This window comes from Ailuropoda melanoleuca, chromosome 1, assembly GCF_002007445.2.
Source record: "Ailuropoda melanoleuca isolate Jingjing chromosome 1, ASM200744v2, whole genome shotgun sequence".
Classification (NCBI taxonomy): Eukaryota; Metazoa; Chordata; class Mammalia; order Carnivora; family Ursidae; genus Ailuropoda; species Ailuropoda melanoleuca.
The window spans coordinates 38,295,000-38,314,414 of record NC_048218.1 but is presented as its reverse complement, the minus strand read 5'-3'; the positions used below and the strand labels follow the sequence as shown (position 1 = coordinate 38,314,414).

General features: G+C 37.1%; 1 protein-coding gene across 3 annotated transcripts in view; it reads right to left on the bottom strand.

Moving 5' to 3' along the window:
• Nucleotides 1–1,693: 1,693 nt before the first annotated feature.
• The window catches only part of HTR1F (5-hydroxytryptamine receptor 1F), a 135,253-nt gene continuing 117,531 nt past the window's right edge, over nt 1,694–19,415 (bottom strand). For all 3 annotated transcript variants that reach the window (XM_034663549.1, XM_034663630.1, XM_034663590.1), the window contains one exon: nt 1,694–2,848. In XM_034663549.1, the coding sequence (XP_034519440.1) occupies nt 1,694–2,794 (1,101 nt within the window). In that variant the 5' untranslated portion in view covers nt 2,795–2,848. The remainder of the gene's footprint in view (nt 2,849–19,415) is intronic.

The window sequence follows — 19,415 nt, the reverse complement described above, 5'->3', positions numbered from 1 at the left end:
CACAGCCAGCCAGGTGCCCCCTTGTGTTTCACCTTTTAAGTTGTAAATATGTTAAAGGGAGAAACTGTATTTCATTATTTTCTGTATCTTCCATATAGTATATCTCAATGCCTTATAGAGAAGGAGAACTCTGTAAATATTTGTTAGATTGAGAGCAATGTGTCATAGATACATAAAAAAAAAATTGATGTATTCTTAAGTACCCGACCAGGAAATAATATTTAAAATACACATAAAGGTGTAGCTTAAAAAAAGGAACGTATTGTTTTTCAAATAATCTTGGTTGATGGTATACCTTCCAAAAGGCAGCCTATCAACTTACTGGTTCAAATGAAATGAAATCTCAGAAGCCTGGTTATTTTATTTTTAAATCCTTCTATAAGTAAGAGAATAAATAGAGAAACTTAGGATATTGCTTAGGGTTACTGAACTAGTGGAGTGACTGGGAGATATATAAAAAATATATTTATAATTAGCATGATATGAATCTCTGCCTGTTGATTTCTACCAATTGAAAAACTAGAGATGTTTTGGAAGTCAGTGGAAAGTTCTAAGAATTTCTGTCTCATTCCCTCTAATAAAAGGGATATAATGTCTAAATTGAAGGTTTGGAGCTGCTGGAGTGCCAAGTAACACTGACATTTTAGTTAGCAACTGAGCTTGTTAGCATTAACAGAAATGAAATCTATTTTATATTTTAAAAAAGGCATTAGGAATACAGTAACTATGGTGAGTAACCTAGGGTCCTTAGTGCCTTAAATTTGATAACTAAATAAACGTGGGGCAATTAGAATGCGGCCACTGCACCACTCTTGAATTACTGTTACTAGGGTAAGCTTTTGATTTCAAATGTTGGTAATACATGGTTAAGAAAATATTATTCTAGGAATTCATTTTGAACAAAGAGAATATGTTAAATGTGTACAAGTTCTGTGTTGAGAATTATTTTGGAGTGCATAACTCACTTTATGATTACTCTTTACTCTCTAAATACAAAGACAGTATCAATCTCTGATTTTAACATTTTGTACAGTCATATTAGGAGTCCTTGTTTTTGTTTGTTTGCTTGTTTTAAGATTTAATTTTAAGTAATCACTATACCCAACATGGGGCTCAAACTCACAAATTGAGATCAAGAGTCACATGCTATCCTGACTGAACCAGCCAGGCACCCCAGGAGTCCTTGTTTTCTCCTTCCCCCCACTTCCCGTTTTTCCCAGAATAAGATGAAGAGGGGACGGGAGTAGTTAGGTAGGAGAAATGTGTGCTTTGTGGTAAATTATCTTTCCTATAAAATAATAGAATCATATAATAAAACCATGGGATTATATAGAAATTACAGATGTTGTTAATTGAACACGTTTCTGTAATTATTATAAGCTATAAACCTGGAAAATCACTGTTATTTATAATTATAATATATATTTCCAGTTAGCCTGTTAGGGACATTGCATAGGCAAAATATTGTTTATAAACAATAAATTATCTTCTCATTTGAGTACTCTAGAATGATGGTCAAAAGAAACATCTTTTACTCAATAAGTTTATAGTCATGTTGCTATTAAAATATAAATTATATTCTTATAATTTTAGCAGTTTTATTTCCTTTTAAAAGTTTAAATGTTTTATCATTTGGCATTCATTTAGCTTCTTCCCGTCAAGAACTTCCCAACCTTTTAATGATGAACGTTCTTTAACATCGGCATCGTACAAGCTTTTGGAATGCTTTCTTGAAGTCTTCATTAAAGATCGTATAAATCAGTGGATTTATAAGGGAATTGAGATATCCAAGCCATGTCAAAAAATTTGACATTTCTTCAGAAATTTTACACTTTTCACAGACATTAACAACCAATTCCTTAACAAAGAAAGGCAGCCAACATATTACAAATGCACCCAAGATTAATCCCAGGGTAGTGGCTGCTTTGCGTTCTCTTGTGCCTGAGATCTTTTGTCTTCTCCAAGATTTCTCATGCTTGAACTCAGACCTGGGGCTTTTCATCGTGCTATGAATTTTATCAAAGTCTGTTGATGGATCAGAGAAAGATTTTTCTAGCATGTAGGGTGTGGAGACTAGTCTAGTGCTTTTCTCACCACCCCCCAGGAGGACTTGGCCATTCACCTCCTCCTTGGCAATCCTACTTGCTTGTCTCTTGTGGTATAACGTTTTTGCTGCTTTATATATTTTGTAGTAGAGGATCAAAATCAAAGTTAATGGGATGTAGAAGGCTCCAAATGTTGAGTAAATAGTGGAAACAATGTGGTCGTGTTTGATGATGCACTCATCATCCCGGCTGGTTCCTTGATGCCTCCAGAATAAAGGAGGCATCGAGATAAAAATTGATATAATCCAAACAATTGTAATCATAATGCCAGCCTGCTTGGGAGTCCTCTTCCTGGAGTACTCCACAGCATCTGTGATTGCCCGGTACCGATCCAAAGCGATTGCAGACAGATGTAGGATGGAACACGTGCAGCACGTGATGTCAATGCTCAGCCAGATGTCACAGACCACCTGCCCCATAATCCAGCTCTCTCTCACAATATACACAATGCTGAAAGGCATCACCAGGACAGCAACAAGAAAATCTGTGACCGCAAGGGAGCAAATTAAATAGTTGGCTGGGTGGTGCAGCTTCCGGGTCACGATAATTGCGGCAATCACAAGGGAGTTGATGGTCGTTGTCATCAGTGCCAGCCCGGAGAGAGTGAGGGACACCAGAATTTTGGATGGCATTCTGTTTAACAGTTCTTCTGAGGTCAAGTTTTGGCCAGATGAATTTAAGAAATCCATTTTTTTGGGGGGGGGTTTGCTTTAAAAGATCAATATAGCTGAAAAAATGGATACCTGTAACAAAGGAGGAGAAAATCAGTTCAGAGAAGTCTTCAAAAATTTTTCTCTGCCTTTCAGAATACATTTTTAAAAAGTCAATGTGTATGTTTTCCCAGAATATTCTATGGATTAAAAAAATGGGAATTTAGATTAAAAATTTTCTTTTTCTTCTCATTTTAATTAAAAAATTCTGATGAGAACAGTAACAATAACTTTCAAAACATTTCTTAAAATACAGCTCAAATACAACAATTTTTATGAGTCAATTTAACCTATTACTCAGTAAAATCTCTACCATTATAGGATTGCCTTTAAGAACTACATTAATCCTAGCTGTGTTTTTCCCTTCATCTGTGGAAAAAAAGGTTTAATAGTACATGCCATTAATATATATTTATGCATTATATAACATAATATAAGAAAATATCATATTAAAGGCAGTATTCAAAATCATAAGCAATTTTGTACTTAATTCAAAGTTACATTGAGGATGTTATCATTGGGCTCATGCAGACTAAAGGAATTTTTAGGGTATTTCATGTCAGGATATAAAGATTTTAAAAAGGTAAATAAACAAAAATAAAATATTTTTAGTATGTCCCTAGCATTCTATGATCATTTTATGAAATTAGGAAAATGTCAGAGTGTTTAGCAGTCTTTGTGGATATGAGTAGTTAATTTGGTTTAAAAAGATGAAATAAAATTAGTTGGAGTCATATGGCCATTAAACACTGCCCATTAATACAGTGACATATATGACCAAGTAACTCACTTAACAAGGTGAACTTGCCAGCATGGAGAGCTTATAATGGCATTCACTCTGAAATGGAAATTATTCTTCTTTACAAGTCACCATTGTAAGGACCACGTAACCTTACTTCTGAAAGAGGACACTCCAAACATGGCTTATAATTTTTGCTTCAGTCCATGCTATTGCTTAATTGTAAGTCAAAGTGCAACTGGAGTATAATGAAATAGGATTAATCTTTTTTATAAGATAGTTTTATTTATTTATTTATTTATTGCATCAGCCCTTCTCTCTTTTTAATAATTCTTTTTTTTTTTTTTTTTTTAATTTAGGGGCTCCTGGGTGGCTCAGTTGGTTAAGTGTCTGCGTTCGGCTCAGGTCATGATCCCAGAGTGCTGGGACTGATCCCCGCATCAGGCTCCTTACTCAGTAGGGAGCCTGCTTCTCCCTTTCCCTCTGCCTGCTGCTCCCCCTGTGCTCTCTCTCTCTCTGTGTCAAATAAATAAATAAATAAAATTTGACAGAGAGAGAGAGAACAAGCACGAGCAGGGGAGCAGCAGAGGGAGAAGCAGATTCTCCAGTGAGCAGGGAGCCCAACTGGGGGCTCAATCTCAGGACCCCAGGATTATGACCTAGCTGAAGGCAGACGCTTAACCGACTGAGCCACCCACCCATGCCTCTTTTTTAATAATTATTTAGCAGCTACCTGTATCTTAGGAAAAGACAGAAGACAGAAATCTGAAGTTTTATTATTGCACCTCCATATTTAATATTCCTTACATTATTTTTATTTTAAAGTGGTTATATTTCATTTGTTGGAACTGATAAAACAATACTTTAAAATACTTAATATTATTATATTAAGTGCTTCCTGTGAAGTGTTTGCGTGTGTGTGTGTGTATAATAAAACCTTGTGGTACAGCATATCTAGTATTCTACTTGTGTTTGGTTACCAGTAGTAAATTAATTTTTATTTTCTGAAGGCAGGTGCTGATGGCTTGCCCCTAAGTGAATTGTGTGGCACAAGAAATTTGAATACCTGCTACCCAGAAAATGAGTAGTTGTCCTGTGTTTAATTGAGAAGGAGTTATAAATCTACATTCTTTATATCAACACTTGCCCATTTGTAAAGGGCAACTAAGATAGCTCCAGAAAAAGAATGGAAGCTAAAATTTCCTTAGATACTCTAAACCTGTGGTTCCCTGCTTTAGTTTGCCTCAGAACTGGCCAGAGGACTGTTAAAACCCAGATTACTGGGTCTCACCCTTTGGAGTTAGAGATTCAGTAAAACTGGGCTGGGGCCCTCAAACCTGCATTTCTACCAAGGTCCCAGGTGTTGCTGCTATTGTTGGTCCTGAGAATAGGTTTCTGGGGAGAACCCAACATGGCTGTTACTCAGCTGTTTGTCTAATTCTTTTACTGCTATAGCATCGATGAGGTCCTCTCAATTGAGAGTAGCTCTGACATTTCTGCTGTATGACTTTTTCAGCATCTCTCTTTCTCACATTCTTATTTCTTGGAGTTTTCCAAATAAATGATCGTACTATAGTTTTTCTTCTGATGTTTCTGTGACTATTTTTATTGGTGTCTTTTTGCAGTACAGCTCTTGGACCTCCTGCTCTAAGATGGCTATTCCCCTCCCCCAACATCATTTCTACTCTTTTCAGCCTGTAGTGTCAGTTAGGTCAGATGACATAGGACCATATTTCCTAAATCCCTACTGGATCACAGGGCCTGAGGTATAATAGTGTGATTATCTGTACCATTAGGATTGTCATGAAAATCCTTGCTATGTGCTTTCAATATCAGTGGACCTCACAGTCTTTAGCTATTTTCCCTGGAAATGTGTTTGGGCAGTCGATGGTCACATGTAATGGTGAAACACTTACTCCAAGCCAATTAGACATATTAGGAACATGGTAGATTAATTAGTTTCTACCTTCCTTCTAATTCCCCCCCCCCCATTCTCTCATCATAAAACTTGTACCAAATATTCAATTAAAAAACTAAGTATTTTCCTGATTGGTTAATTCTTTCCAACAGTGTTTATTAGTGTTTAATTAGTTAATTTATTCTTTAGCACTATGGGAATTCATCTAGTGTTTATTTAGTGTTATGGAGTTGATTTAAAAGTGATGGCATTTTCCATATTATAAGCAAAAATAACTTTCCACTTTAATTTGCCTGATAAACAGTTTGACATAAGAGTCTCTTCAAGAGGTAATTCTGAAATTACATTTTGAATAGAATATTGAACAAGAGGAACTGTTTGGAAATAGTTATGTGTGTTTTCATAATAAAAATGAATTCTTTCGGTACACGGACCAGCTTAAAATTAGCAGGCGAATTGTTTGATAATTCAACTGAATCCTCTAAGAATCATATTGTAACATTTAAATTAAATTCAATAAAATGGTAGTTAATGCTAAGGAAAAAAATAGAAATGTGTCATATAAATTTGATTGCCATGTCTAAGAAATCTTACCATTATTAAATTTAGAAAACAAATCTTCTGATAGTTGTTTTTATTGAAAACAAAGAAAATAGGAAAACAAATGTAAGCAATCACAATTGGGTTTCTTTTTCTTTTTGTTTTATTTTCCTTGCCACTTAGAATTTCAGTAAACCATCTACCTTCATTAATTCATACATGACCTCCAATCAGATTCTTTCCTATTCCTTTACACGGTAAGTTCCCACTTACAATGAGAGGAAATATTGTTTTAAAGATTTATTTATTTTAGAGAGAGAGGGAGGGAGGGACAGAGGGTGAGGGAGAGAATTTTTAAGCAGACTCCCTGCTGAGCATGGAACCTGGTGTGGGGCTCAGTCTTACAACCCTGAGATCAGACCTGAGCCAAAACCAAGAGTTGGAGGCTCAAATGACTGTGCCACCCAGGCACCCTGACGTAGGTGCAATGATTCTTTCTCCTTTCATAGATAAGAAAACTGAGGTACCAGGGTTCTATAAACTTCTCTACGATAACAACATAACAACAAATAATTGGTAGAATGAACCCCTCCCTTAATCACCATTTTGCTGTCAAAGAAAAATTTCCTATTTTACTTATAGTCTGTTATACTCATGAGATCTACAAAGTAACTACTTTTTTGGTAAAGATTTTGTTATAGAGTAAGAGGTGTTTTCAAGTGTAGGCAAATATCCAGTAGAATGAACTGCTTATTTCTTTATGGGGATGTTTAAGATAAGTGACTATGTCTAAATATGTAAATTGTGATAGAAATGTGTTCATAGTGTTTTCAATTTTTTTTACTGCCTTTTTAATTCAGAGACTTCCTTTGTAGTTTTTATTATATTTCTTTGCCCCCATTTATTTCTGTAAGAAATATTTATTGAGTGCTATTTATATGCCGATTAATCTGCTAGGTGTCAAAGAATGGCAAAAAACAAACGAGCAAACAAACATACCGCTGAACAAAACAAAACAGCAAAACAACACATTGTTCTTATTTTTAAGAGTCTAGCACAGTAACGAAACAGCCAAACATATAATAAAACAATACAATGCAATAAGGGCATCATAGAGGTGTGTATAGTGTTAGAAAAACTGATGAGGGAGAATTAATCATACCATGGTGAAAACAGTGAAAGCCTTTCCAGGTAGAGGGGAAAGTATGAGCAAAGGCAGAGGCATAAAAATACAGGATGTGGACTTCTGCAAGATGACCACATAGAAAGATCCTGAATTCACCTCCTCCCATGGACACACCAAATCTACAGCTACATATGGATCATTTCCCTCTGAAAAAGATCTGAAAATTAGATGAACTGCTTCTCCACAGCAAAGGATTAAAAGACCACATCCAGAGAGGTAGAAGAGGCAGAGATATGGTCTCACCAAAACCCCATCCCTGGTATGGTGATACACAATAGGGTGGGATCTCACCAGTCTGGTTCTTCTCCTGGAGGAGCAATGTGTTGGTGCCCCACATGAGGTGCCTAACCCCTGGGATCTGCACGGGAGGGATAAGCCTCCAAAACGTCTGGCTTAGACATCGAAGGGACCCAAAGTGTTATAGAAAACTGAGATTTCAGGGCGCCTGGGTGGCACAGCGGTTAAGCGTCTGCCTTCGGCTCAGGGCGTGATCCCGGCGTTGTGGGATCGAGCCCCACATCAGGCTCCTCTGCTATGAGCCTGCTTCTTCCTGTCCCACTCCCCCTGCTTGTGTTCCCTCTCTCGCTGGCTGTCTCTATCTCTGTCAAATAAATAAATAAAAATCTTAAAAAAAAAAAAGAAAAAGAAAACTGAGATTTCCCTTTGAAAGGGTTCAGGTGTGGTCTCACTTGCTCTGAGACCCAGTGAGAAAACAGCAATTTAAAAAGCGCCTAGACTATATGTAAAGGAGATTCATTTGCTAATCTAAAAGCATCTGCTGGAGGGGCCCGGGGCAGCTGAAACTCTCCCTGGAGATAGAGGCCCTGGTAGACACCATTTTTGCACATTTCACCATCTTGGCACACTTCACCTACCCTGCACAGGTAGGGAGATTGGACATCGTGCCCTTCTGCTAACTTGCTAAGACAGGCATGGGTGAGTGGTTGCAGCACTATCACGCTGCCTTGTGGAAGCTGGAGAGCCCAGATGGTTGTAGCACTTCCCTGTGAGCATGAGTGGTTGTAGTGTTCTCCAGTGCCCCAGCTAAACTCAGTGAGCAATGGGTGGTTGTAACATCCCAGCCCCTCCTAACTGAGGCTGGTGAGCAATGGCTCACAGCATTCTCCTGCTCTCAACTTAAAGTCAGCACACATACAGACAAGGCTCTTTCCCATTGCATTCCTGAAGACTGTGGGTGCCTGCTGTCAAGGCATTTCCCTGCTGCCATTCTGAAGTCTGCCAGAGTACCCCACCCCCTGCACTCTAGCTTCCTAGCTAAAGCAAAGCAGGCACATGGAATCCACATAGAGGACACCCTTTAATTGCCTGGCCCTGCTGGTCGAGGGGGCTGGGGTTCCTGTGCTCCCAGGAATGTAACAACCAGAAGACAGTTCTTGGCAGGCCATGCCTCTTTAGGTGCTACACAGACAGCAGACTAAAATATAACCCCCAACTGCCTGTGAAAAAAGTCTGTTTTCTTAGCCTAGAACGTCAGCCTAAGGGACAGGCTTCAGGTTTCTCACATAAGTAGAAGCTAAGGAGGTGTTTGCAAAATATAAGTGGGGAGAAATTATGCTTGTGCACCCACCAGCCTCCCTATAGCTTGAAGAGACCTCCAGAAAGGAGCTTCACACTCATCTGGAGTCCCAATTTTTGGAACTATCACCTAGGGGATACCTCCAGATTTCCTGATCTGGAGGCTAGCAGGGATTTTGATTGTGGCCCCACATGGCTGTATATATTTGTATACTTTAAAAGTTGTTGCCTCAGGGTCTGACTTCCAATCAGGCTGAAACCAGGTGCGAAATGAGATCCCTCCCTTGGATCACTGACAAGTCTTGGCACACCCTCCAGAACTAGGGCATATCAAGAATAACTCAAGTGGAGGGGCACCTGGGTAGCTCAGTCGTTAAGCATCTGCCTTTGGCCCCAGGCCTGATCCCAGGGTTCTGGGATCGAGCCCCATATCGGGCTCCCTGCTCCGCTGGGAGCCTGCTTTCTNGCTCCCTGCTCTGCTGGGAGCCTGCTTCTTCCTCTCCCACTGCCCCTGCTTGTGTTCCCTCTCGCTGGCTGTCTCTCTCTTTGTATATAAATAAATAAAATCTCAAAAAAAAAAAAAAGAATAAATTAGGTGGTTTAGACAATCACAAAGGTTTGAGAAACAACCAAAAGTTAGGTTGAACAGAAGGCTCATCACCTATGCAAGGACACTCCTTAAAGAGAGAGAGAGAGAGCTGTTTCACTTAATACATAGAAGCAAACACAGAGAGTCAAGCAAAATGAGGAGACAAGTATGTTCCAAATGAAAGAAGACAAAACCTCAGAAAAAAGCCTTAATGATAAGAAGATAAGTAATCTACCTGGTAAAGAATTCAAAGTAATGGTCATAAAGATGTTCACTGAACTTGGGAGAAAAATGGATGAACACAGTGAAAACTTCAAAGAGAGAGAAAATATACGAAAATAGCAAATAGAAGTCACAGATCTGAAGAATACAATAACTGAACTGAAAAATATACTAGAGGGATTCAACAGCAGATTAGGTGAGGCAGAACAGATCAGTGAGCTGGAAGACAAAGCAGTGGAGCTCATCCCGAAAGAGCAGCAAAACAAAAACAAATAATTTCTTAAAATGAAGATAACTTAAGGGACCTATGGGACAACATCAAGTGGAATAAAATTTGCATTATAGGGGTCCCAGAGGGAGAAGAGAGAGGAAAAGTGGCAGAAAACTTATTTGAAGAAATTATGGAAGAAAACTTCCCTAACCTATGGAAGGAAACAGACATCCAGGTCCAGAAAGCCCAGAAAGTTCCAAATAAGATGAACCCAAAGAGATAAACCACACCGTAACACATTATAGTTAAAAAGTCACAAGTTGAAGATAAAGAGAGAATCTTAAAAGTAGCAAGAGAAAAACAAATTGTTTACATAAAGGAAACCCTCATAAAGCTAACAGAAGATTTCTCAGCAGAAATTTTGCAGGCCAGAAAGAAGTGGCATGACATATTTAAAGTTCTAAAAGGAAAAAAATTCCGACCAAGAGTATTCTACCCAGCAAGACTATCATTTAGAATTGAAGGAGAGATAAAGAGTTTTCCAGACAAGCAAAAGCTAATCACTACTAAACCAACTTTCCAAGAAATATTAAAGGAACTTCTTTAAGCTGAAAAGAAATAGCGCTAATTAATAATAAGAAAATATATGAAAGTTAAAATCTCATTGGAAATGGTAAATATATAGTAAAGGAAGTGGGTTGATAACTTATAAAGGTATTGTGAAGGTTAAAAGACAAAATTAGTAAAATTAACTAAAATATAATAATTAGTGAAGAGAAAAAACAAAAAGATGTAAAGTGTGAATTCAAAAATATAAAACATGGGAAGGAGCAAAATATACAGTTTGGAATGTGTTTAAATTTCAGTTGCTATCAACTTAAAATACACACAGACACACACACACACACCCACATCTCAAAAAGATGAGGAAATGGAGGCACATAACAGCCATTGATTTAAATCCACCCAGGCAAATGCTGTCATAGTGCTCTATTCTGAGGGTTAGAAATGCACATGAGAGACTATGGACTATGAGAAACAAACTGGGGGCCTCAGAGGGGAGGGGGGTGGGGGAATGGGATAGACCGGTGATGGGTAGTAAGGAGGGCACGTATTGCATGGTGCACTGGGTGTTATACGCAACTAATGAATCATCGAGCTTTACATCGGAAGCCGGGGATATACTGTATGGTGACTAACATAATATAATAAAAAATCATTAAAAAAATTAAACCATATTAAAAAAAAATAAAGTCCAGTATTTCACTAGAAAAAAAAAAAGAAATGCACCTTCATTAGATACACTTCTACTTGTTAATTTGGTTCTCTAATCTGCTGTGACTCTTGAATCCCCTCTCTGGGCTCTTGACTGTGCTCTCAGAGAGGTCCTGTCTTTCTATGAGAAATAGTCTGGATTTACAGCTAGGTAGACTTCACAGCCTGCTTTCTGCCTATAGAACTGTGTCTTTCCCCTTTGGTCCAAAGTAAGTAAAATTCTCTTAAAAACTTTGTTTCCCTATGAGTCTGAATGGAAGTCAAAAAAAAAAAGAAATGCACCTTCATTAGATACACTTCTACTTGTTAATTTGGTTCTCTAATCTGCTGTGACTCTTGAATCCCCTCTCTGGGCTCTTGACTGTGCTCTCAGAGAGGTCCTGTCTTTCTATGAGAAATAGTCTGGATTTACAGCTAGGTAGACTTCACAGCCTGCTTTCTGCCTATAGAACTGTGTCTTTCCCCTTTGGTCCAAAGTAAGTAAAATTCTCTTAAAAACTTTGTTTCCCTATGAGTCTGAATGGAAGTCATGACAGGCCCCAAAATGCCACATGCATAGTTTTACAGGACAGACTTCTCTTTACTTTGCCTAGAGTATTAGGGCTGTGGGACAATATCCTTAAGATTCTCAGAAGCCTATTTGCCTAGCAGAGGACTCTACTAGGCACTTCTTTAAACCTTTCTGAAGTCTTAATAAACGCTTTTACAGCTATACCCTTGATCTATTCTTCATCCTAAGGCCTTTTTTAATTTTGAGAATCTTTTGCTATGTAGACAGATCAGTGATATGAAATAGGTTTGTTTTCCTATCTTGACAAGTCCTGGCTCTTATATATTTCTTCTAAATTTTGCTTGCAAACTTTAATTCCTCTCTTTCTTTCCATACCTTATTACATACAGCTAAAAACTGTCAGTTGGCACTTTAAACATTTTGCCTAGGAATCCTCTTGGCCAGATCCATAAGTTCACCAAGAACATTTATCTTTCAAGTTACTGGAGGCCACACTTTTACAAATTGTTTTGCTACTACAACACATGGGCTGCTGTTTTTCTAGTCTCCAAGATGGTTTCATCACCCCCTTTCCAGCCTCCATAAAAGTTCGTGCACTAACAGTCTTCCCACTGTTTTTTCAGTATACTACCTTGTTCCAAAGCCAATGTCATGTGTATTGATGTTGAGTTTACAAGGATGGACCATGCTCGAGTGTTGAGTTCCTAATACCTGCAATGTAAGGAGCAGTAGGGAATAACATTTCCCAGAATCTCCTTTAAATCTGGCTTCAGAGTTTGATAATGAGAGGAATTCCCACAAGGTTTGGGAGGGAGAACAGAAGTATGGTTGATGACTCTCTGAATGTGGTTGCAGCCAGATGCATGGTCAAACACTGACAGCAGCTTCTGTGTGCTCTTGGAAATAGTTCTTGGGAATTTTCTCAGGTTTTTTGAGAATTACAACAGTTTCCAAGAAAGCCTTTGAGAACTACCTACTTAGGGCCTTTAGGCTAAGGTGCTTCAGTGTCTCCTTTGACTTTAGGCAACAATTGGGTTGAATTAAATTTTGACTTTCCTGACCTTCCCCCCAACCCCACGGTGTTCCACATTAACATAAACTCCAATGTCATCATTAAATCCTTTTATTCCAGGAATATTTTGAGTGACTCTGTGTCCCTGACCAGTCCCAGACTAATACAAGCGGATACACTGCTAGGTGATTGTTGGAAATTAATAACCAAAGCAGCTATAACTGAATATTGAAAATATTAAGCAATATTTTCATTAAGACCATTAATGAAAGCAGTTTTAACTATGAAGGATTAACCAACTTTAACTAAACCTTAAAAATCTTTAGAAAGAAGAGAGAAATTCTGATTTTAAATGAAATTCACATATTTCATTGCATGAATGATTCTGGTTATTGTTTTCAAGAGACACCTGAATAGTAGTCTGATAAAAATGGGAAAACAATTAAATTGCAACAATGGAAAATCTTAGGGAAAACTGCACTACATTCAATGAACTGTAAAAACATCTATAAAAGCACCTGTTATTGCAAAGGAAGCAAATACACATGCACAAACTCAGTATGTTATACCACTTCCTTTATTTGTTGCTGAAACCTAGGGGGAAGAAGCTAAATGTGTGTATGTGTGAGCAGAGGAGGGATGGAGGATATGGAAGGAGTAGGGCTGTGAAGGCAGTAAGAACTGATGTTTATTCCTGAAATTGGGGCTTCAGTTTAGTAAGAGACTATCACATATTATAAATAAAAGCCACAGTGCTAGAGTTAAACAAATCCTCATCTAAAGCCTGTCTCCCCACTTACTAGTATGAGCTCAGAAAGTCATTTCAACTTTCAAAGACCCGCCTTCTTTGGTGAAGTGAAGATAATAAGAGTCAAATCTTTTAAAGTGTGGTTGAAGATTAAATATAAATCCCTTAGGTCCTGCACCTAATAAACTCAGTATTTATATTTGTCCTCTGTAGTAAGCATTAGTGAAAGCATTAAATGCATCTAACAGGGTAAATAGTATTACAGTATTTTTATTTTTACCTAGTCTTCGTTTTATAGTATCTGTAGTATCACCATTGTCTAATGCCAAGTTTTCTAATTCCACAAAAAGAAAATGGCAGTGGGAGGAAACAACATTCAGTTACCATGTGTGAGAAATTATGTACTCTTCTAATATTTGAGTTAAAATGGAAAACAAGTAATAGGTTGGTTAGCAAGCTAGAGATCAAATTTTGAAAGAATATGTTCATGATTTTTCTCTCCTCCTTGCCTGACATTACCTTGAGTACTCGGTAAGGCAAATAGTTCACTCCATAGTGACACTGGATATAATATGTCTTATGTAAGTGTTTATCACCAGGAACAAGACAAAGAATCTGGAAATTCTGTACCTTTACTGGAAGATTAATAAAAGTTGAGTTTTAGCTATATGCTAGATATGAAAAATATTTTTAAAATTTATTTTTTAAAAAAGATTTATTTATTTATTTATTTAGAGTGTATGGGGGCAGGGGAGGGGCAGAGGGAGAAGGAGAGAAAGAATCTCAAGCAGAATTCCCACTGAGCACAGAGCCCAGGATGGGGCTTGATCCCACGATCCTGAGACCATGACCTGAGCTGAAATCAAGAGTCAGACACCCAACCAAATGAGGCACCCAGGCACCCCTAAAAAATTTCTTTCTCAAATTAATTATCAACAATCTGGTAAATATCTTAATCTAGTTACTTAATTTTGTATTCTTAATCTAGAACAAAATATCAGATTGGACAAAGTCTTTCTTAAAATGTGAGGAGACAATAGCTAGATTTACCTGAACATGAATAAAAATGTCATGGTAAATTATTTTCTTAAAAAAAAAGTCACATGCTTGGGATGTGTTAAAACTCAGTGAAAGCTGTTGTGAGATTAAAAGAAATCTAATTTTAGTGATGATTTTTGATTTGACAACTTCAATCTTTTTGATGCATAATAACTAGTTAACTGCACCAAGCTGGCGAATTTTAAGCAATTTCAAGCACAACAATCTCTTTTTTTCTTTCTCCTTTTTTTTAAGCCAGCACTTGAAAAATATTAGGTTATTATATTTTCCATTTTATGCAAATGTAACTAATGGAATGAAAGGTATTTCACTCGAGTAGGATGTATGCTTTTCCATTTTATTCTATTTTTCTTTTGTAAATATGTTAAATTGGAGTATTTCTCCTTTTTTTATCTTTAATTCACTTTCTCTATTTGACCCCTTTTACTTAAGCTTTATAAAGTACGGATCTATATTTGGTAGGTTAGTAAGTACCACTTCGATTAATTGAGTATCATAGAAAAAAACAAATGATTAATATTGACATTTATTGGACACCACTTGCTTGCTAGGTCTGATATACAAAGCAGAATATCTAGTAACATAGCATAAGTGCTTAATTGCTGTCAGTTGAAATTGGGTAATTGATTTGTCATCTTCCATTTATGATAGCATAGACTGATCAGCACTGAAACACAAGACAGATATTATATAGCCATGACTTGGAGCTCTGCTTAAACATAATCTAGTCTTCCAGTCTGCTGGTTATTAACTACAGGCTATTAACTATATATGAAGAAAAGCTTAACTTTTAAACTTAGATAAGATAGGCAGTGATTGACTGAAATGTTTAGCTTAAACATACACTGGCTTTCTTTAAATATATGGTATAAAGTAGCCACAGTGTTAAATAAGATGGGCATCTTTCTATTTTCATTTTATTTAGTTGACTTTACATAATGCTGTGGAATATAGTATCTTGTATTTCTGTGCTTTACACAGTAAAGTAACCTAAAATGCCAAGATATAGATTAAAGCACAGGGTTAAGATAGTAACATCTTAAGACTCGATCCCAAAATAATTATGAGAAATCTGTCTATATCTGAATAACAAGAAAGGAGAACTCCTCTTCATGCACTTTGACTTAACTTTCTTTTTCCATCTGAGAATACTGAAGTTGCTACCAAATAGTTTTTCTCTGGTCCAAGATTTTTGGGCTAGCTTTTTATAATTTAAAATACAAGTTCTCATTCAGTAACTTCAATTACTTCTACCCTTCTTCTACTTTGTTTACTATTATAATAGTGGCTATTATTATCTTTAGATTAAAAGCATTTTAATGCGTGTACTTGGAATTGACACTAGTAAAGTCCTATATTTTAGAGAAAATTATAAAAAAGTTATAAAGAGTCTGTTGGATGTTTTAGATATGGCATGGTTAAATGATGATGATTTATATATTACCTAGTTGTGACTTGGCATAGAACAAATCTGAACTGTCATCTGGGCAGAATGGCAAAATACTGGAGAACACAATGGTTGAACATCCTGATTTTGTTTCCTAACTTTTGAGCATCAGTTGATACAATTTGTTAGGCAATGCCCTGTGTGTTAGGTTCTACGTGTGATGCATATGCATGAAACATGCAGCCCATGACATCAAGGACTCTATTGTTTATCAGTGGCTGGGGGAAAGAGACATTTATTTATTGAGGAAATATTAACTGAGTTTCAGCATTGTAGCTGGCAGTCTGGATATAAAAGTGAATATGTCATGGGGTGCCTGGGTGGCTCAGTTGGTTAAGGGTCTGACTCTTGATTTCAGCTCAAGTCATGGTAATGATTGTAACTAACGATGAGTTTGGTAATGAGCATGTACCAAGGACAAGTGAATCTTAGTGATTTTGTAGGAGTTCCAAAGAAGGGGAATTTTTATTTTTCCACTGGACATTAAGCCATGATTATTTAAGTTTAGATCTCTTGAAATCCTTTGCTACCACGTGAAGTCTGAGAATGAAGCCAGTACTTATAACCTGAAATGTACTATGTAATATATGCATTGGTAAATATGTAAGAAAGAAGCCATGATCATTCATAGGAAGATCAGCAGTTCTGTCCGGAAAGACCGGAAAAGACCTTACACAGGAATTTAAATTTGAACTAAGACTTGAAGAATGAGTTTCCTGGATCATTAGGTGGTTGAGGGGAGTAGGTTGCAGTGAAGGCCTTTTGAGGGAGGAAATAATTTGCAAAGATATAATATCAGGAGGAGTATGGTAGGAGATAATTTGCATGGGTATGACAGTTGAAGCTAAAAATTTGGACAGGAAGTAAGAGTTTTAAATACCACGATGGTGGAGGCCATGCAGAACCACTGGAGAATATGAAGCAGAATTAGGTAAAGGTTAGAGGCTATGATAAGAGATTTGTAAGTAGGCTAGGTGAGAGACAATGAGTCTTCAGCCAAGGAATGAAACAAAGGGATGAGGAGAGAAAATAGTTTTAAACACCTTTTTAGTGTATGACAGGGTTTGACAGCTAACTTAATTTGGTGGGTGGTGAAAGCTTGAGGTGAAAGGAGGAGCCTAAAATGATTCCTGTGTTCCATGAGAGGCAACCAGTTGGATTATGATACCATATACATGAAGAGGACACAGGAAAAGGAGGTTTGGTGGGGAGGTAAAAGGATAGGGCCATGGTGAAAGTAATAGTTTCAAACACACTGAGACTAACATATAAGACAACCTGTATGGAATCATCTAGAAGGCAGATCTGGATTGGAAATTTAATTCATACATTATTAGCTGAATCCCTGCATATCTACAAAATCACTAGGGATTGAAGAAGGCAGTGCACGGAAGAATGAATGTAAGATGAAGAATTGGAGAAAGTCAGTATGAAGTATTCCTTTAAGATGTTTGATTACTAATGAAAAACTTAAAATTAAAAATCTTTTCAAAAGGTAAAAAAAATAGAAACTCTGGGTTGAGAGATTTGATTTTTTAAAACACAAACATAATTTGGTGTACTTATGCAGTATGGGAACTAAAGGTCTCAAGCAAAGTGAAAAGTTAGATTATAAACTCAACTGTCATTTCTTTATTTGCTTATTGCACTTTCCCTCATTAGAATGTAAAGTACATAGAGCAGAAACTTTAGTTCCTGGGCCTAGCACAAAATTTGGCTCATAATAGACACTCAAAAAATATTTGATGAATGAATAATGAATGGAAAATACTCTGTGTTGATTGAGACTGAGGGAAGCATATACTCTTACACATTGCTGAAACAAACTACCCGTGGAGACAATGTGGTGATAACCTTTGATACAATCATTCTATTTCTAAGAATTTATCCTAAGAATATATTTCCATGTATAAGAAATGAATGTCCATCAATACATACAAATAAATTATTGTGCATACTTCTAATGAATAAGTAATCTCTTTATATTCTGACATAAGATTTCTTAAAACATGTTTTAAAGTGAAAAACCAGAGAGTAAAAAAGTTTGTATGGTATGTTACTATTTGTGTAACATAAAGAATATGTCTGAATACAGTTGCTTATTTATACATACACTCTCTCTGGAAAAATACACAAGAAACTGATAATTGCAGTTGTCTCCTGGGAATAGAAAAGACTCTCAAATTTTATACTCATTATGTGTTTACCTATTTTTCAAAAGTAATAAACTAATAAAGCAAAAAAAAAAAGTACCAAACTTATTTGAGCACATTAGTTTATATCAAACACCTTCCTAAATACTTTGTATGGTCTTATTTGAGACCAGGGGAAAGAAGACACGTGAAGGAAATAAGTTTGTAGCTAGTGAACATGTGAGCACATATGTATTGGAGGAGGGTGGAAAATGGCAGGAACTTGGAGGTTTTCATGTGTCATAGACTGTATTTTCTCTCTGAATAGGAGACATTGTCATCTGTTGAGGGGGAGGAGGCAGGGATCATGAAGGGTAGGAAGAATATTTGGCACAGTTGCTATAGAGAGTAGGAAGGGAATGATCAAAGGCAGAAAAAAAGAATTCTGTGTATTGTTTAATGCTGTTTGGGCATCATTCTTTACCACAGTGCAATTTTTAAAAAAATATTTATTTATTTATTTTAGAGTGAGAGAGGGCCACACACACACAAGTGGGGGGAGGGGCAGAGGGAGAGAATCTTGACGTAGACTCCCCACTAGGCATGGAGCCGAATGTGGGGCTCAATCCCAGAACCAACGAGATCATGACCTGGGCTGAAATCAAGAGTGGGTCGCTTAACCTACTGAGCCACTCAGGTGCCACAGTTGCCATTTGGAAATCCTCAGTACCCCTGGTATAAGAGTGGAAAATAAATGTTGGATTATATGTATTTTTATGGAAGAAGCACAATGAGGATATTTGCAGAAAAGTAGCTAAAGTTAAATGATAAGGACACCAATTGGGAAATAAGTTTAGATTACAACTGGAGGAGGTAGCATCTTGAAGGAAGGGATGAATTTAATGAGTCAAATGAGAATTTCAAGGCTGAGCTGTGATCTTGTCCAGTTGGTCACGAAAATTCTCCCTTAACCTGTGGTTTTCTGTTGTTCAGCCCACAGCCTTAGAAGGTAGACCTCCAGGGTAAAATTCTTCCAGAATGGCTCCAGCTAGCTCTTTGCTGAGCAATCATGACAGGGAAGCATCTGAACACATTACCACCTGGGGGCCTTTGCTCTAATTCAGTGGTTCTCAAAGTGTAGGTCCTGAACCAGCAGCATCAGCATCAGGAGAAAACTTACAGAAATGCAAATTCTCTTCCCCTCTCTTGACACTGAATTGGAAACTTTGGGGGTATATTAAAGCCTCTAGAGGTTTTGGACATGTGCTCACGTTAGAAACAACTGCTCTAGTTGTTCTCTCTTACCTGAGATAGCCACTTAGTTAATTAACCTCATCAACTCCTTTAAGTGTTTGCCTTACATTCCCACCACTCTACTTAATATGTCAACCCACCTTTACCTTTCATACTTCTTATGGTACCCTTCCCCTTCATCTTCCTCATCAGCTGTATTTGGTTTTTTTTGTTTTTTTTTT